Source organism: Chenopodium quinoa, unplaced genomic scaffold (genome assembly GCF_001683475.1).
Source record: "Chenopodium quinoa cultivar QQ74 unplaced genomic scaffold, ASM168347v1, whole genome shotgun sequence".
Taxonomy (NCBI): domain Eukaryota; kingdom Viridiplantae; phylum Streptophyta; class Magnoliopsida; order Caryophyllales; family Amaranthaceae; genus Chenopodium; species Chenopodium quinoa.
In genome coordinates this window covers 7,345,847-7,362,906 of record NW_018742951.1, presented here as the reverse complement: position 1 = coordinate 7,362,906, position 17,060 = coordinate 7,345,847, and the positions used below count along the sequence as shown (strand labels likewise).

Below are 17,060 nucleotides of genomic sequence, written 5' to 3'. Positions count from 1 at the left end.
CACGATCCGACCCATTTGACAGCCGTACATGTGTGTATGTGATTGAAGGTTTGTTGAGTTAAATAAATTTTCACTTCTTTAATGAAAATAAGTTTATATAAGAGTTAATTACGAGGGATCTCCAATCTATATATCACGCTGATAAATAAAATTCGTTTATCTAGTGGCACAATCGTAAATAAATCAACAAAAATGTTTGATCGGCATAGTATTTTCTTAATTATACAACTATCAACAGAATTTCCCGTTAATTATATGAGATTAATTTATACTGAAAAGTTAAAGATATAAGAAAACAACCTCTAATGAAAACATAAATGTTTAGACAAGTTTTTAACATATTAGTAATGTGGGATCTTGTTTGAATCATCTCAGTGTATATTTTATTAATCTTTAGTTTATACAATTTTTAATTGTTCATGATTAGAGTTATTAATCGTTAAAATTGTGCATTGGCAAATGTGATGAAAGAAACACGTTAACTTAAAAAGAATATTTTCTTCGTTCTTGTAATATTGCCGGATTTGTCACATGGGGAGCACACAAATTATTTTTTGATAGTGGAAAAAAAGAAAGTGAAAGAAAGAAAAAGAAAATGCAAAATTGCCCATATGATTGTAAGCATAAATCAATGAGACAGGTGGTTAAAGTAAGAGAATATTGGGTACGGTATTTTTAGTATGGACAGGTATATTTGTTTTCCTACAATGGGTATGATGCAATACTTATAAAAATTCTTTTAAAGACAAGTGATGCAATATTAATAGAGTGAAGGAAAAATTTATCATATCATATCATATTATCATCTCCCCCCGTCCCTTAATGATAGTCCCTTTTGGTAAAATTTCACGGATACTAAGAAACTTAAATATAAATAGTAAATATATATATATATACACATTTTAAACGGTAAGGGAAAGGACCCTTACCGAACCTCAACCCTCACGGTTTTTTTGGTCTGGTATTTGCGGGTCAGACACTTTGAGAGTGAGGGGGAAGGGTAAGGAATCCCCACCCTCAAAGTGCCTCTAGTGGGGATTGAACCCCCAACTGGAAGGTGCAATCTTTCCCATTAGACCAAGCTTAGCTTGGTAAATAGTAAAAGTATATTGAAAAGATAAATTTACATGGGGTATGAAAAAAAAATAGAGAGAGAAATTGATAAAAGTATATGAAAATGCAAAATTTACATGGAAAAGCAAAATTAGCACAAATATTGTTGCAAATTGGAGGCAATTTTGGTAAAAATAAAAATAAATATAAATGGTTGTTGGAAAAAGCAAATGAGGTGAACATTTTGGGAATAAAATTTAGCCAAAAGGGACTATCTTTAGGGGACTAAGGGAGTATAATATTATATTTATTATTTATCTATATCTATATCTATCTATCTATACTATATATATTAAAAGATACTATGTATTAAAAGGTGTTCCCTTTAAAGGATTGGTGCCACGTGACACTCTTCAAAGCATATGCGTCATGTTACTATCCAAAGTATATGCACCACGTAAGCTTGCTACTTCATTTAACAAAATAAATAATGCTTTGAGCTAGATTCAAACCCGTAACCTCCAACACATAAGAGTCATACATTTACCATCTCAACCAACTTTCATTAAGTTGTTAACTTTCACATAACATTATATATTCCTTTCATTAAATAAGTAAATTAGAGGTTACATAATTTAATTATTTTTTACAAAATTAGAAAAAAAAAATACATATGAGGTTTAAAAAAAAACGTAGCACCCAAGGCGACGCCCAAACCACACACTAGCTATACAAACAGTCGAATATAATTATCTAATTAAAGAATTACAAACTAGCAACCCGGGGCATCGTCCGGGCTACACATGACACTAGTTATTATTTATATATCTATACTATATATTAAAAGACGTTCCTAAACAAGGTTAGGCGTCACGTGACACTCGCCTTATTTTTTTACTCCATATGTTTAAGGAATATAGCAATGGGGTACCCATGTCTATGGTCTTTGACAATGGTCCTCAATTTGAGACGCCTGCTCTCAAGAGTTGGTTAGGAGAGCAAGGGATCTCTCATTGTTTTGCATCAGTCGGCCGTCCTCAAGCAAATGGCCAGGTTGAAACCTTCAATAAGTTAATCTTAGAAGGCATTAAGAAGAAAATAGAAAGAGCTGGCGGCCTATGGGCTGATGAATTGCCACATGTTCTGTGGGCCATTAGGACGACTGAAAAAGGGGCGACTGGTGAAACCCCATTTCTCATGGTTTATGGGTCAGATGTCGTATTGCCTATTGAGCACTATGAGCCGACTCTTCGAGTCATGTTATATGATGAGGAGGCTAACTAGGAGGCCATGCGGCTAGCACTGGACTCACTCCCAAAGCACAGGGGCAATGCTGCCTTGCGCCATGAGATCTATCGTCTGAGAATGACGAGAGCCTACAACAAAAGATAGCACAAGCGCCCCTTGAAAGTAGAGGACTTTGTGTTACGAAAAATGGAGACGACTGGTAGGGCCAATGAGCAGGGAAAGCTGACTCCCAATTGGGAAGGCCCCTACCGGATTTATAAAGAAGTAAGAGGCGACACCTACCGCCTGGAAACACTAGACGCCAGGCAGCTAGCCAGAACTTGGAATGTAGACAACTTGAAAAAGTACTACTTCTGAGACTTGTAATCTTATTTTGTACTTGAAGTATCAATGGAAGTTGCATTATTAACTTATTTCTCTCATGGTACCGTCTGTATAATGTACAGGCGGCCTTATTTAATATTTCAAATTACTGCTCCAACACGAGCAAATTTAAGCTAAGTCTAAAAACTTAGCGGCTATGTGTTGTTCCTTTTAGAACAGCCTATTGAGGCCAATGGTCGGATGATATAAAATTAAAACAATACGTCTGCCCCAATATGAGCAGGCGTCCAGCGACATCCATTTGGGTGAATTCGTCGCAGAGAGCATCTCCCATTTGGGTGGCACATTGCTCTGTGAACTGATTAAATGAGACAAAGATAACAAAGACTACCGACTGCTCTAAAAACATGCGGTAATCTATAATATCTAAGTCGGATGCCGACTGTTGTTGCTCTGGGGAAACATAATCGGAAAAATTTGAGGGTATAAGCTAAGTTCCACACTTAGCAGCTAATTGAGTAATAAGCTAAGTCTAAAGCTTAGCACATGTGAGGAAACAACATGCGGCTAACGGTCGTCTACTTCTTCTATTTACTCAAAATAAGGTGACAAAGATTGATTAATCCCAAAGGTTAACTCATAGTTGCTCGGCCTGAATAACCTAAAATGGAACCTAAACGGTACGAACGAAGCCACCTGTCCTTTTGATAAACAGACGGCATTCGGCCACTATTCCTATTTAGGTTAGCGAAACAATTAAGTACAAAACTTAGTAGCTAAGCGTGGTTCGTCTAAAGAACTATATTGACACCGAGAGTCGGATAATGTTGTATGCTCACCTGTGCATTGGCCGACTGACCGTCTGGTTTGGGGCAATCACCATAGTGATTTATTGACCTAGAAATTAGTCATACTCCATAAAGTATCAAAAATTCCCAAGTTAATCAATTCACCTTTGAAAACCAGGCAAACAGTCGCCCAGGGGCAAGAACAGTCGGTATAATGAAATAAGCATTCATGAAAAAGTAGGTTACTTATACTTGGCAAAATTTATGAAATACAAAAATTTAAAGCAATTTGGAGAAACCGGCCAAAATGGCCGGATGATTCGTATAAACAGTCGGCCAGGTAACCGACAAAAATGATTTTAAAAATTGTCAATAAACCCGACCCCTTGGTTGGTAATGATACAAGCAGAGCATACGACACGCAGGCCGAAGAAAAATTACATGGTCATTCGGTCGCAGAAAAATCACCCAAGGGCCTAAGCTTCAGGAGGAGGCTTTTTAGTATCAGGAGCCGCATCCTTCTGTTCCCAAGTCGGCTCCTTATCCTTTTCAGCATCCACCACCTCCTCCTCCTCCTCTTGGTCCGACTCCCCTGAGGTAGAATCAGACGACTCCTCCTCTTCCTCTCCCTCAGCCTCTTGGGCTTGGTTCATGACTTTCTCATTGTACTCTTGAGAGGAGGCGGCGAACTGATTATGCCAGGCCTCATAGCTGGTCTCCGGGAAGAGAGCCCCCCAAGTCATCTTCATGACGACGTTGCAGTCGTCCATCATGTCCTTAACCAAGGCCGCCTTTTCCTCCTCAACCCTTGAAGTATACTTCTTGGCGAGTTGGACTTCCTGGTTTTGTAGGCGGGCTTTCAGCTTGGCCACCCGGGTTTGGAGGCCGACTGCTTCCTGGTTCGCCTCTTTAAGGGGCTCAAGCTTGGCCTTCAGATCCCTTGACCTGTTGCTCCAGCTCAAAGATCCTCTTCTTGGCCGCCTCTAAATCCGTTTTGACCTGCAAGTTGGCAGCCGCCTGATAATACAGTATGTAAGTAGTCAGAAGTTCATTTTGAGCAATATGGAACATAGCTGTGTCAGAAACAGAGGCGCCCCGAGCTTTCGCAGACTTTACCTCTTTGGTCTTCTCGCTTATGGGCTTGCAGAGACCGTGTACTCGCAGCATAGACTGCATTCGGCCAAAAAAACAGACGTCAGTTACTGGCGGCTCACAAGTTATATAAACAAGAAATAGAAAATCTTTACAAGTATACCTCAGCCAAAAGAGTGAGGATGGCATCCAAGTTAAGGGTGTCGACTCCTCTAACCACCTCCCTGTCCTCAAGGGAGATGGCTTTCAGCATGCACTTGGCCAGCTGTACAAGATTCGACCTTTGAGGGGCATCTGCACAATCAATACCTTGTAAGTACTTGGTATAAATGCGGCTAATAGACCAACTACTTTTGGAAGTGCTGGCTGGCTGTTGATTAAACTTAACCCTACAAGGGTAGGGCAAGGGATTTGAACAACTAATACCTTATGCCGCCTCTTTCTCCTTCGAAGGCCGGCTGCTCTCCGGGACGGCTGTAGGTCTTCCCCCGCTTGGAGGAAAAGTTCTTCCTGGCCTATTGGCCACATGTTTCCTGGCTCTCCCAGGAGTTGTCACGTCCCCAGCCGTCTGTTTCCTAATCTTATGATCCGGCTGTGAGGAGGAGGAAGGCTTTGCTGAGTCGCCCTGCATCAAAACCACAATAAGTGAGGAGCAGGCGACAGAAAAGTTAAATAAGACTTAGTCAAAGTTAAAGAAATTCACCTTGGGAGCCTGCTTGGCAGGCGACTCTTCAGGAGACCGCTTGCCCAGGATGGAGCGGTAGTATGAGGCAAGCTTCTTAGTGGTCGGAAGTCTTTCCATTGCTTTGTCTGCAAAAAGATTTTTAATGGTTAGACAAGATGTACAAAAAACAGCTAAGTCTAACAAAAACAGTAAACACGTTCGGCCAACTACCTCTCGGCCTTTCAATACTAAGACCGCAGGCGGCCAAATAGTCCCCGTCAAAAATTCAGTCATGGCGAGGAATGTAACTTTGGGGGATGAATTCTCTTGCCCTTGTTTCGGCATTCGCCTGAATGTCCACTTTGAAGAGACCCTGGTCAAGGATCTCCTCTTTTGCCTTTCTTGGAACAGGCGGCTTTTCAGTGGCGCCTGTTAGGAGAGGTGGATTGCGGTTCCACCTGTTGTACTTCTTATTTCTCACTTTGTCAGGGCAGGAGACTATATAAGATTTGTTTCTCCAGTCTTTCCACTTATTCTCCTTCCCTATTGTCATCATATAGCCCTTGTGGCTAGATAAAGTGTATCAGCCGGCACCGCTTGTTTCTGGGGTTTTGCTGAGATAGTGCATATGGGCGAAAGCCTCAAAGCTTGGATCCACACTCATCATCTCACAGCCGACAACATACCCCAAAATGTTGAACCAGGAATTGGGGGCAAGTTGCCAGACGCCCAGCTGGTATCCATCAAAAATTCGCTCTACGATCGGATGTAAGGGAAATCGAAGGCCAGCCTGAATGGCCGCCTCATAACACCCAAAACACTCGTCCCCGTAGCTGGTCCCTTCTGGCAAGACTACGGTGTCCTCGGCATCCGGCACGCATAGGATGTAACCATGGCCCATGATATGGTCGGCCCTAAAGCTACCTATCTTCTCAGACATGGTCTTCTGCCTGCCTTTAGGAACATGGCAGTAATAGGCGGCATACATATCTCTCAGGCCAGCAGCCGGCTCAGCCCAGTTCTCCCCCTTCTCCATAGAATGGGACTCTCTTGTTGTTTCCAGCTGAGAGTGCAACTCCTCAAAGGCGTCAGACGGCCTGCCAGAGGTGCTTGCTTTGGGTTCGCTGTCAGAAGAGTTGGACCCGTTGTCCGCCAAACGGGCTAGATCAACAAAGCTTGGAATGTCATTTTGAACCTCCTCCCCTGATTCTTCCAAAATGGAATCACTAGGGGTGCTTGGGCCACCAGGCGGCACGTCAGATATCTCACTAACAGATGCATAGAAGGAGGAACCGTTTGAGTTTGTCACCCTTGCAGTTCTTTTAGTTCTGGCCATGATGTCCTACACATACACATAGACAGTCGGAGTTGGAGAAGTTCGCAAAGAGTGGTCCAGCAAGGGGCAGTCGGCACTCCTAGTTCTAGATTCAGCCGTCCCCGGTGACCGGCTGATCACGAACTTAGGCCGTGCCGTGTGCTTTTGGGATACCATTTTCAAAAAAAGAACACAAACAAAGAGAAAGTGCAAGAGAATACAGGTGGTTACCTTTGATTTGAAAAGATTGAAGGTGCTTGAAAAAATCTGGCGATGTGCTCATTTTACATAGTATTTTATCCCCGTCCCATGATCATAGTTAGGAGTATTTTTGGCTCTTTGGAGCCACTTTTATTACTAATAGGCGTTTTCTAGTGTTTTCGTAGTTGTGGTATTATTTTATAGGAAATTTCAGAATTGGAGCATTTCCCCGTACTTAGTTGAGCCACCGCGAGCATTGGAGCGGGGACGTATTGATATGATCGTATTCCGAAGCCCAGGATCGTATTTGAGAAGTCAATCCGGTGATTAAGGGCTCGGTGAAGAGAAGAGGAGCTCGGGCATTGGATCCGTTAAGGAATGTATATTGGGCCAAGAAGTGCAAGCCCAAAGAATTTGAAGAAGAGTCCTTGCCCAAGCACTCACCCGATCGGGCAGGGCTTCGCCCAAAGGCGCGCCCGACCGGGCGAGGGAGATAGTAAAGGGCGAGCTTCGCCCGGACGCGCGCCCGACCGGGCACGAGCAAAGCATTAGAGAGGAAAAAGGCGCGCCCGACCGGGCGGTGCCTCGCCTGACCGGGAGCGTGTTTCATTAGGAATTTTAATTTGTTTTAGCTTTTTCTTTAATTAGTTTTAAGAGCTTAGTATAAATACCTTTGGTTGCTAAAATTGTAGCACGTTTTTAGACCGATGATAGGCATGTCGCGTACCTAATAAAAAATAAACCAAACGAGACCACTACTGTGTAGACAGGCAAATAAGGATCGAATCCCAAGAGACTAAGGTTCACCTAATTAAATAGACTCAAGTAATCACTAAGCAAGTAACAAATCAATGGTGATGAAATTCTAAGAACTAATAAATAAAGGACTCAATTAATCTAAAGAATGTGATAAATCAATGAACCAAAGCATCTAAGATCAAGCATTACCACAAATATAATCAATGCATAAATAATTCTACCCCCAATAACAATCCAATCGACAAGAGGAAAAGCATTCCCTAATCAATACCAAAGGTCTCTCCCGAGTTATCAATGGCTTCCCAAATCAACTATCAAGCCTATTTCCATGGAATCAAGCAAATAAGGGACATTAAACACAATACTTACCTTCCTAATCATTCAATCATCAACTTCCGTGATGACCTTCAAACCCTTAATTGCAATACCCAAATCCCGTTAATATTCAACTTCCGTTGCAATAAGAACAAAGGGATGATAACAATACCAATTATTCCTAATCTAGTATTGGCATAAACACAATCAATCAAGCATGTCAATTGGAACTATTATTGGAGAATTTAAAGATTAAACCTAAGCATTAATCATATCCGGGCTTTGCAAGATCCTGGATTATAAATCTACTCACACATAATAGCAAAACCAATAACAAGATTTAATAGAGAAAACATAATCAATAAGCAATAATAAATGAAAGAGAAGTGAGATAGATGAATACCAAAATTGCTTTAATTGAAAGAACTTGAATTGTTGATGAACAATAATGAAACTATGAGTAGAAATTAAATTGCTTAAAAGGGAATAAAACTAGTGTTCTTAGAGAAAAACTAGAGGATATAATAATGTGTGTTCTAATTGTGATTACAAAGGGTATTTATACCCTTAAAAAGATAAATTTACGAAAATAAGCAAGTCGGATTCCGCAAGGCAGTGCCCGGTCCAACCGGGTGAGCTATGTCCGATCGGGCGGCTGGGATATGACGCTTCTTCCTTTTCGCAGTTCTTCTTCCACCACGTGCCCGGTCCCACCGAGCGGACCATGCCCGATCGGGCGCGCGAGCGGCCTTCAAATTACTTGCTGCCTTCGAAATTCTTACCTATCTTCTAACTCCTCTATGCACGGTCCAACCAGGCAAGACATGCCCAACCGGGCACTTAAGGGCTGCAACGCATATTCCATATTATGCTCATCCTTCTTTGCCCTGTCTGACCAGGCAAGCTAGGGTCAACAGGGCATGAGGGAAATGATCCTTCCGTGCACTAACTTCTTCTATAAACATCCAAAACTTGTTCAATTCATCCAAGAAACTCCGCATTCCTATGAAACTCACAAAAATACATCGAACACACTAGAGAAGAGATTGTTATCGAGAAATGGCTCCAAAGAGCCTAAAAGCATGCAAATATACGCTGTAAAACCAGGATAAAACATGGTTTAAAACTCATACATCAAATTCCCCCAAGCTAACTTCTTGCTTGTCCTCAAGCAAGGTAATCAAAAATGACAAACAACCAAGTAAACATACTTCACCCCATAATGCAATTTTAAACAAAGGACTCAAAATCGAAATCAAATAAGCATGCATCTTAGCCAGCCAATCAAATCACTCAAACCATCAATCAACCTAAATAGTCGTCAAGCGAGATCAACCATGTACAACTCAAGAATCGATGACTAGAGTATCTCACCTTGGTGGTCACTCAACACACTATTTATGTGGCAAGCTAAAAATGAGCTCGATCCCTCGCCATCCCCACCAATAATGCAAACCCCCCATCTCACAACACTCGCGTGTTTAAAGGGTTATATTATCGCTCAACCTAGTCAAATGTCGACTCGAAATGTGACATATACTCCAGCATTTTGACAAAAGACTCATTTCACATGAACACAATACCATGCACGAAGGTCAGAAGGTCTTTTTCAAGCTTGTAATGTAAGCCGGGTAAAAGTGGGTAGGAAATAAATTTGGGAAATGTAGGCGATCATAGTCTAACCGGGGAGCTATCAAATGCAATCAATAAACATCCTCGATCCATCGTTCTCATTAACAAAAGCACATACCCCAATTACATCAAGAACATCCACTACTACCTTTATATTCTTCAAATTTCCAATTCCTTTCTTCTTTTTTTTCTCTTCTTTTCTATCAATTTTTCTTTCTTTTCTTTTCAAGAACAAAATTCCTTTTCTTTTGTATCAATTTTTTTCTTTGTTCCTTTTTTTTCACTTTTCAAGAATAAAACCTCCATGCTTATGATTCTTTCTTTTCTCTTTTCTTTTCTTTTTTTCTTTTTTTTAAGAGCTCCCACATTAAGCACCAATTACATCACAAAATAACACAAACACCATGATATAAGCTCCCCCAATCTAGACTTGGGAAAAGTAACCAAATTACGAACAAGGGGTTAATTTTGTGACTTTTATGAAAAATATGGTCAAGGCTACAACATGGGTGAGCAAGAAGGGAACATACATTTCTAAATTCGTCTGGAGGTCACCTAAAGAACATGGCCTTCGTCCTTCTCAACATGCACGTGCAATAATGTATTATGACACATTACTTAAGTCTAGAGTCAAAACTAAGATCAACATCACACCAGGAACTAAACACATGAATGAATAATTAAGGTTCGAGCCTCACAGTTAACACAATCAAGCTCCAAACTCATACATGGTTAACAACGTTGACTCCCACAAGGGATCAAACAATTCGAGGTCAAATCATGATCATTTAATTCGCAATGCAAATCTTTCAATCGAGATTAAATCAAAAACCTTTTGGAATTAAGGATAGGGGCACAGGGAAGTAGTTCATTAGTCGTTCATTATCATGATTCTCGTATTTTTCATTTTTTTTTTGTACTACCAAAGCAATAGAAACCACAGCAATAAAAACAAACCAACAAAGCAAAGGAAAATAAGAGAACATGCCGAGATAGATATACACAAGTCTCCCCCAAGCTACACTCGGCAACGACCTCATTGCAACGTGTGGGAGTTGGAAAATTACCTCGGGGTGGTGATGACCCTTTTGTTTGTTTGTTTTCTAGACACTAACAAAACAGGAAAATAAAAATGTAAAAGGAAAAAAAATAAAATAAAAAAATAAAATAAAAAGGAATGGGTTGCCTCCCATTTAGCGCTTGTTTAAGGTCTTAAGCTTGACCTTCTTTATTAGCTCAGCCTGGGTCACCACACAAAAAAGAAACTCCGCGATGTTGCCCATAAAAATATCCGCCTCTAAATGACCCCTTCATTTTATATTTGACATGCTTTGTATCCGAACTTACTTTCATGTAGCTAAGCACATCATTTGATGGAATATTGTCCTCGTTTCTCACAAGATTTCTATCACATACACACTTATCAAGCAAAGGGTTAGTAGCATTAATTCTTAAACAAGTACCACCATAAAATATAAAATTATGTTCATTAAAGAGCTTTAACACTACTTGTTTATCCAGGGCCCTAATGATCACTTGTCTTTTAGGAACATCTATTAGAGCTTGACTTGTGGCAAGGAATGGGCGACCAAATATAATCGAGATCTTATGGTCTTCTTTCATTTCCATAACAACAAAATCAACAAGAAAAACAAGTTCACCAACCTTAACTAATACATCCTCAACCACACCCTTAGGGAGTCTAGCAGTCCTATCAGCCATTTGAAGAGAAATAGGGGAAGGTTTAAGTTTTTGCAAACCTAATTTTTCATATAATGAATAAGGCATTAAATTTACACTAGCACCTAAATCACACAAAACCCTGTCAAAAAACGTTTATCATACAGGGAATAGTAAAACTACCAGGATCATGCAGCTTAGGTGGTAGGCTATCACGTAAAAGAGTAGAGCATTTCTCATTTACCACTTCCTTATCATCATGTTGATCTTTAATTTCCTTCACAAATTTTGCAAATTGAGGCAATTTGAATTAAAAGATCAGAAAAAGGAATGGAAGCATGTTCCTTTTTAAGAGTCTCGCAATATTTCCCAAAATGTTAATCGAGCACAGCTTTTGACAACCTTTGCGAGAAGGGCATCGGTTCCTCATAGGCCGGTGGAGCAACATATTTTGGACTTTTTACATCCTCACACTTTTCATCTTTTCTTGACTCCACACTGCACACTTTCTCATCTATTTTCCTCGAAAATAATTCATCTCTTCTCAAGAAAACTGCATTGCATTGTTCCTTTTGGACTTTTGCTTGATCATGAAGTGTTGATAAATGACTCACTTGTTGTGAAAGTTGAGAAAGGTGAGTTTCTATCCTCTTATTTTGAGCAATAAGCATTTGAATCGAGCTTTCAAAGTGTTCATTTTGCTTTTCTTGTAGCTCAAATTGCTTTGTCATAAGCTCTTGCTGTCGAAGTTAGGAAGTAGTGAAAGTCTCCATAATGGAATCAAGATTGTATTTTGAAGTTTGCGGTGGTAGTTGTTGATTCATGGGTTGGTGATTAAAGGATTCCCTTGCTTGAAAACTAGGTGGTGGTGACGGAGAATTTAATTGAGCTTGAGTGTTCATATAAGAGAAATCCGGATGATTTCTCCATCCTTCATTGTATGTGTTTGAATGAGGATCATACGGCATTTTAGGATTAGAGGTGTAGAATGCAGTGGCCTCCTTAATTGACATCTCACTGGAATTTTTGGGGAAATTAGGTGCAATGTGACCCTGCACATTACACATCTGACAAGTCTCCGGTGAGCTAGTAGATGTTCTGGCTTGGAGTCTGTCAAACTTGCTTGTTAATGCCTGCACAGAGCTAGTCAAAAGAGTTAGAGCATCAACATCTAATTTACCTGCCTTCTTCACACTATGTCGACCTCCTGGATGATAATTATCATTGGCTGCCATTTTCTCAATTAGCTCTTTGGCTTCAGTTGGGTTCTTAGTCATGAGAGAACCCCCGGATGCAGCATCAATGTATATGCGGAACTCATGGGTCAGACCATTGTAGAATGTTTGGATCAACATCCACTCTAGGATACCGTGATGAGGGCATTGTCTCTGTAAGCGCTTGAATCTTCTCCATGCCTCATATAAAGACTCATCATCAAATTGACGAAAGGTAGCTAGCTCGTTCCTTAACCTTGCAGTCTTCTCTTGCCCTAAAAATCTTACTAAGAAAGCTTTGGCAAGCTTATCCCATGTATCAAAGGAACCTATACCTTCGTCTCGTAACCATTCCTTCGCTCTATCCCGTAGTGAAAAAGGGAACAAACGAAGTCTGATAGCATCATCAGTAACACTGTCGAGCTTTATGGCGTCACACTTCTCCAAGAAACCGTCTATGTGACTAACAGGGCATTCATGAGGTGTGCCTGCAAATAAGTCATTAGAGATGAACTGTATGAATTGAGGTTTTAATTCAAAGCTCTGAGCGGTAATGGGTGGTCTGACAATGCTGGATAGGAGCTCGGTTGCGGTATCAGGAATGTCGTACTCCAGTAAAGATTTGATTCTTTCGGCCATTTTACTTGTATTTTGATATCTCCTTCTTCTACCTCTTTGTCTCCTTGCAGTAGCTTTGATTTCAGAGTCAAAAGGTGTTAAGCTGTCTAAACCTGAACATCGAGTTTGCATGCAACAAAGAACTAAAAAGAGGAGATCAAAAATACAAGGGGCAATAGCCGAAGCAACAAATCAAAAGCTTAGTAAAAACGAAATCAGAAATAACTAGACGAAAACCGTTAGTCCCCGGCAATTGCGCCAAAATTTGATAGGCGTGTCGCGTACCTAACAAAAATAAACCAAACGAGACCACTACTGTGTAGACGGGCAAGTAAGGATCGAATCCCAAGAGACTAAGGTTCACCTAATTAAATAGACTCAAGTAATCACTAAGCAAGTAACAAATCAATGGTGATGAAATTCTAAGAACTAATAAATAAAGGACTCAATTAATCTAAAGAATGTGATAAATCAATGAACCAAAGCATCTAAGATCAAGCATTACCACGAATATAATCAATGCATAAATAATTCTACCCCCAATAACAATTCAATCGACAAGAGGAAAAGCATTCCCTAATCAATACCAAAGGTCTCTCCCGAGTTATTAATGGCTTCCCAAATCAATTATCAAGCCTATTTCCATGGAATCAAGCAAATAAGGGACATTAAATACTATACTTAACTTCATAATCATTCAATCATCTACTTCCGTGATGACCTTCAAACCCTTAATTGCAATACCCAAATCCCGTTAATATTCAACTTCCGTTGCAATAAGAACAAAGGGATGATAACAATACCAATTATTCCTAATCTAGTATTGGCATAAACACAATCAATCAAGCATGTCAATTGGAACTATTATTGGAGAATTTAAAGATTAAACCTAAGCATTAATCATATTTGGGCTTTGCAAGATCCCGGATTATAAATCTACTCACACATAATAACAAAACCAATAACAAGATTTAATAGAGAAAACATAATCAATAAGCAATAATAAATGAAAGAGAAGTGAGATAGATGAATACCAAAATTGCTTCAATTGAAAGAACTTGAATTGTTGATGAAAAATAATCAAACTAAGAGTAGAAATTAAATAGCTTTAAAGGGAATAAAACTAGGGTTCTTAGAGAAAACTAAAACTAGAGGATATAATAATGTGTGTTCTAATTGTGATTACAAAGGGTATTTATACCCTTAAAAAGATAAAATTACGAAAATAAGCAAGTCGGATTCCGCAAGGCAGTGCCCGGTCCAACCGGGTGAGCTATGTCCGATCGGGCGGCTGGGATACGGCGCTTCTTCCTCTTCGCAGTTCTTCTTCCACCACGTGCCCGATCCCACCGAGCGGACCATGCCCGATCGGGCGCGCGAGCGGCCTTCAAATTACTTGTTGCCTTCGAAATTCTTAGCTATCTTCTAACTCCTCTATGCCCGGTCCAACCGGGCAAGACATGCCCAATCGGGCACTTAAGGGCTGCAACGCATACTCCATATTCTGCTCATCCTTCTTTTCCCTGTCTGACCGAGCAAGCTAGGGTCTACAAGGCATGGGGGAAATGATCCTTCCGTGCACTAACTTCTTCTATAAACATCCAAAACGTGTTCGATTCATCCAAGAAACTCCGCATTCCTATGAAACTCATAAAAATAGATCGAACACACTAGAGAAGAGATTTTTAGAGAGAAATGGCTCCAAAGAGCCTAAACCCATGCAAATATACGCTGTAAAACCGGGATAAAACATGGTGTAAAACTCATACTTTAGTTAGAGGACTTAGGAATTACTTTAGTTATAGGACTTAGGTTAGGGAAGTAAGGTCGAATCCACAGGGAAACAAAGTTCTTTTATTCCTAATTAATTATTATAATCTAAATCATCAAGTAACCAATTTGTGTTGTGTGAATTATACTAATAATTAAATTAAGCAAATTAAACGAGGGAATAATCAATAATAAAAGATCTAGGGTATAGGTTCACCAATAAATAATACTCCAGGGTAAAAATAACAATCAATCATTAATGCATAAATTAACCAGATTATAAAGGGCTGTCGCTACGTATCATAATCACATAATTAATCTACCGGTATTAAATCGCATCTCTCGAATCTTGACTTAACCATTTATAGATTAACATGCCTATTGAAACTAAGCCTAAACACCAATTCTCATCTCTCGAATCTCGAATCAATATTGCAAAACTCATACAATTAAACCTGCGCAAATCTAATTGTATAGTATTAAATCAATCAATAGGAAATTAATCAATCATTAATAATTAACAATAATAAATTACCCCTTCATATATTCATGGTTCCCCATAACCATAGAAATAAATCTACTCACTCATAATCAAATCTAAGCTAAACAAAATAATCAAACAAAACATAATTAACCAAAGCAATTAAATTACTGAAAATAAAAAGGAAAGAAATCGTTACCAAATTAAATGGAAAGGATGAATTGCATAAATCAAAGAATGTAGAGTGAACAAGAGTATCAAGAACAAAGCTTAAGCAAAAATCTGGAAATTAATCTAAAAAAACGTAATTATCGGTCTAAAAACGTGCTACAATTTTAGCAACCGAAGGTATTTATACTAAGCTCCTAAAACTAATTAAAGAAAAAGCTAAAACAAATTAAAATTCCTAATAAAAACACGCACCCGGTCGGGTGAGGCACCGCCCGGTCGGGCGCGCCTTTTTTCTTTCTAATGCTTTGCTCGGGCCCGGTCAGGCGCGCGTCCCGGCAAAGCTCTCCCTTTACTATCTCCCTCGCCCGGTCGGGCGCGCCTTTAGGCGAAGCCCTGCCCGATCGGGCGAGTGCTCGGGCAAGGACTCTTCTTCAAATTCTTTGGGCTTGCACTTCTTGGCCCAATATACATTCCTTAACGGATCCAATGCTCGAGCTCCTCTTCTCTTCACCAAGCCCTTAATCACCGGATTAACTTCTCAAATACGGTCCTGGGCTTCGGAATACGATCATAGCAATGCGTTCCCGCTCCAATGCTCGCGGTGGCTCAACTAAGTACGGGGAAGTGCTCCGATTCTGAAATTTCCTATAAAATAATACCACAACTACGAAAACACTAGAAAACGCCTATTAGTAATAAAAGTGGCTCCAAAGAGCCAAAAATACTCCTAACTATGATCACGGGACGGGGATAAAATACTATGTAAAATGAACACATCATATGGCGGTTGTAAGACCAGGCGGTCAGGTAGCAAGCGGTAGTCGTTCTCCAAGAAAATGTCAAGGGCTAAAGTCCAAAGTCTGAAAATTCTAGAACGTCCAAACAAATGATTTGGACATCCCTTTTTATAGGGGGGTGAATTTCAAGAGACAGTAAAAAAAAAAAAAACACTAAAAACCGTTGGCCAATCAGAGTGTGACATCTGCACAAGCACCACGTGGCAAGCCACGTCACCCCTGTGAGGGGAAAATGATTAGGGGATTTTTTCCCGCCACGTGGACTAATTGAAATCTGCCATGTGTCATCCACGTGGACCAACCAGAGTCCGCCACGTGTCGCCTCGTGAGAGGTCCAAGGTGGACCAATCAGGCCTCGACACGTGGCAGATGGATTGCCACCTAGGAAAGTGGCCTTTAACGGCCCAAATTCCAAGGCAAGCCCAGTCAGTCCTAGGTTTTAGAAACCTAGGAATGGGCACATATTTCAAGACCCTATAAAAGGGAGATGTTCCCCCTCGGGAACACGGAGATTCAGAAATTATTAAACACATGTGTACATTAATTGCTGAGCATTAACTCCAGCTTTAATTGCACTTCTTGAGAGTTAAGGATCGGATTTTGAGGCTATCTGAGATATTCGGATGATCACTTCTCTTCTAAGAGGAGCCTGATCCCCTTTATGTTCCGCATCTTTTACATCCGAACACGTTCTAACTTGATCGTCGGAGGCGGAACTCCCACCCCCGGGAGTCTCCGTTGTTTTGCAGGTACAGGCGTCCAGAGGCTAGTTTTGGTGTTGAAACTCTCCCGTAGGACACATAAAAAACCTCGAAACACAATAGGCTTGATTTATCGTTTTTCCTTTTTTTTATTCGCATTAGTTATTTTATTCTCCTTAGTTTAATTCTCATAAAAACAATTTGGTTACTTAATACTTTAGACTATTTTAATTATTT

General features: G+C 40.2%; 1 protein-coding gene across 1 annotated transcript; it reads right to left on the bottom strand.

The window, feature by feature from the left end:
• Positions 1-11,820: 11,820 nt before the first annotated feature.
• LOC110728666 lies at positions 11,821-12,924 on the bottom strand. Its single transcript, XM_021908310.1, has one exon. The coding sequence runs from the start codon at positions 12,922-12,924 to the stop codon at positions 11,821-11,823; it is 1,104 nt and encodes a 367-aa protein (XP_021764002.1).
• Positions 12,925-17,060: the final 4,136 nt, after the last annotated feature.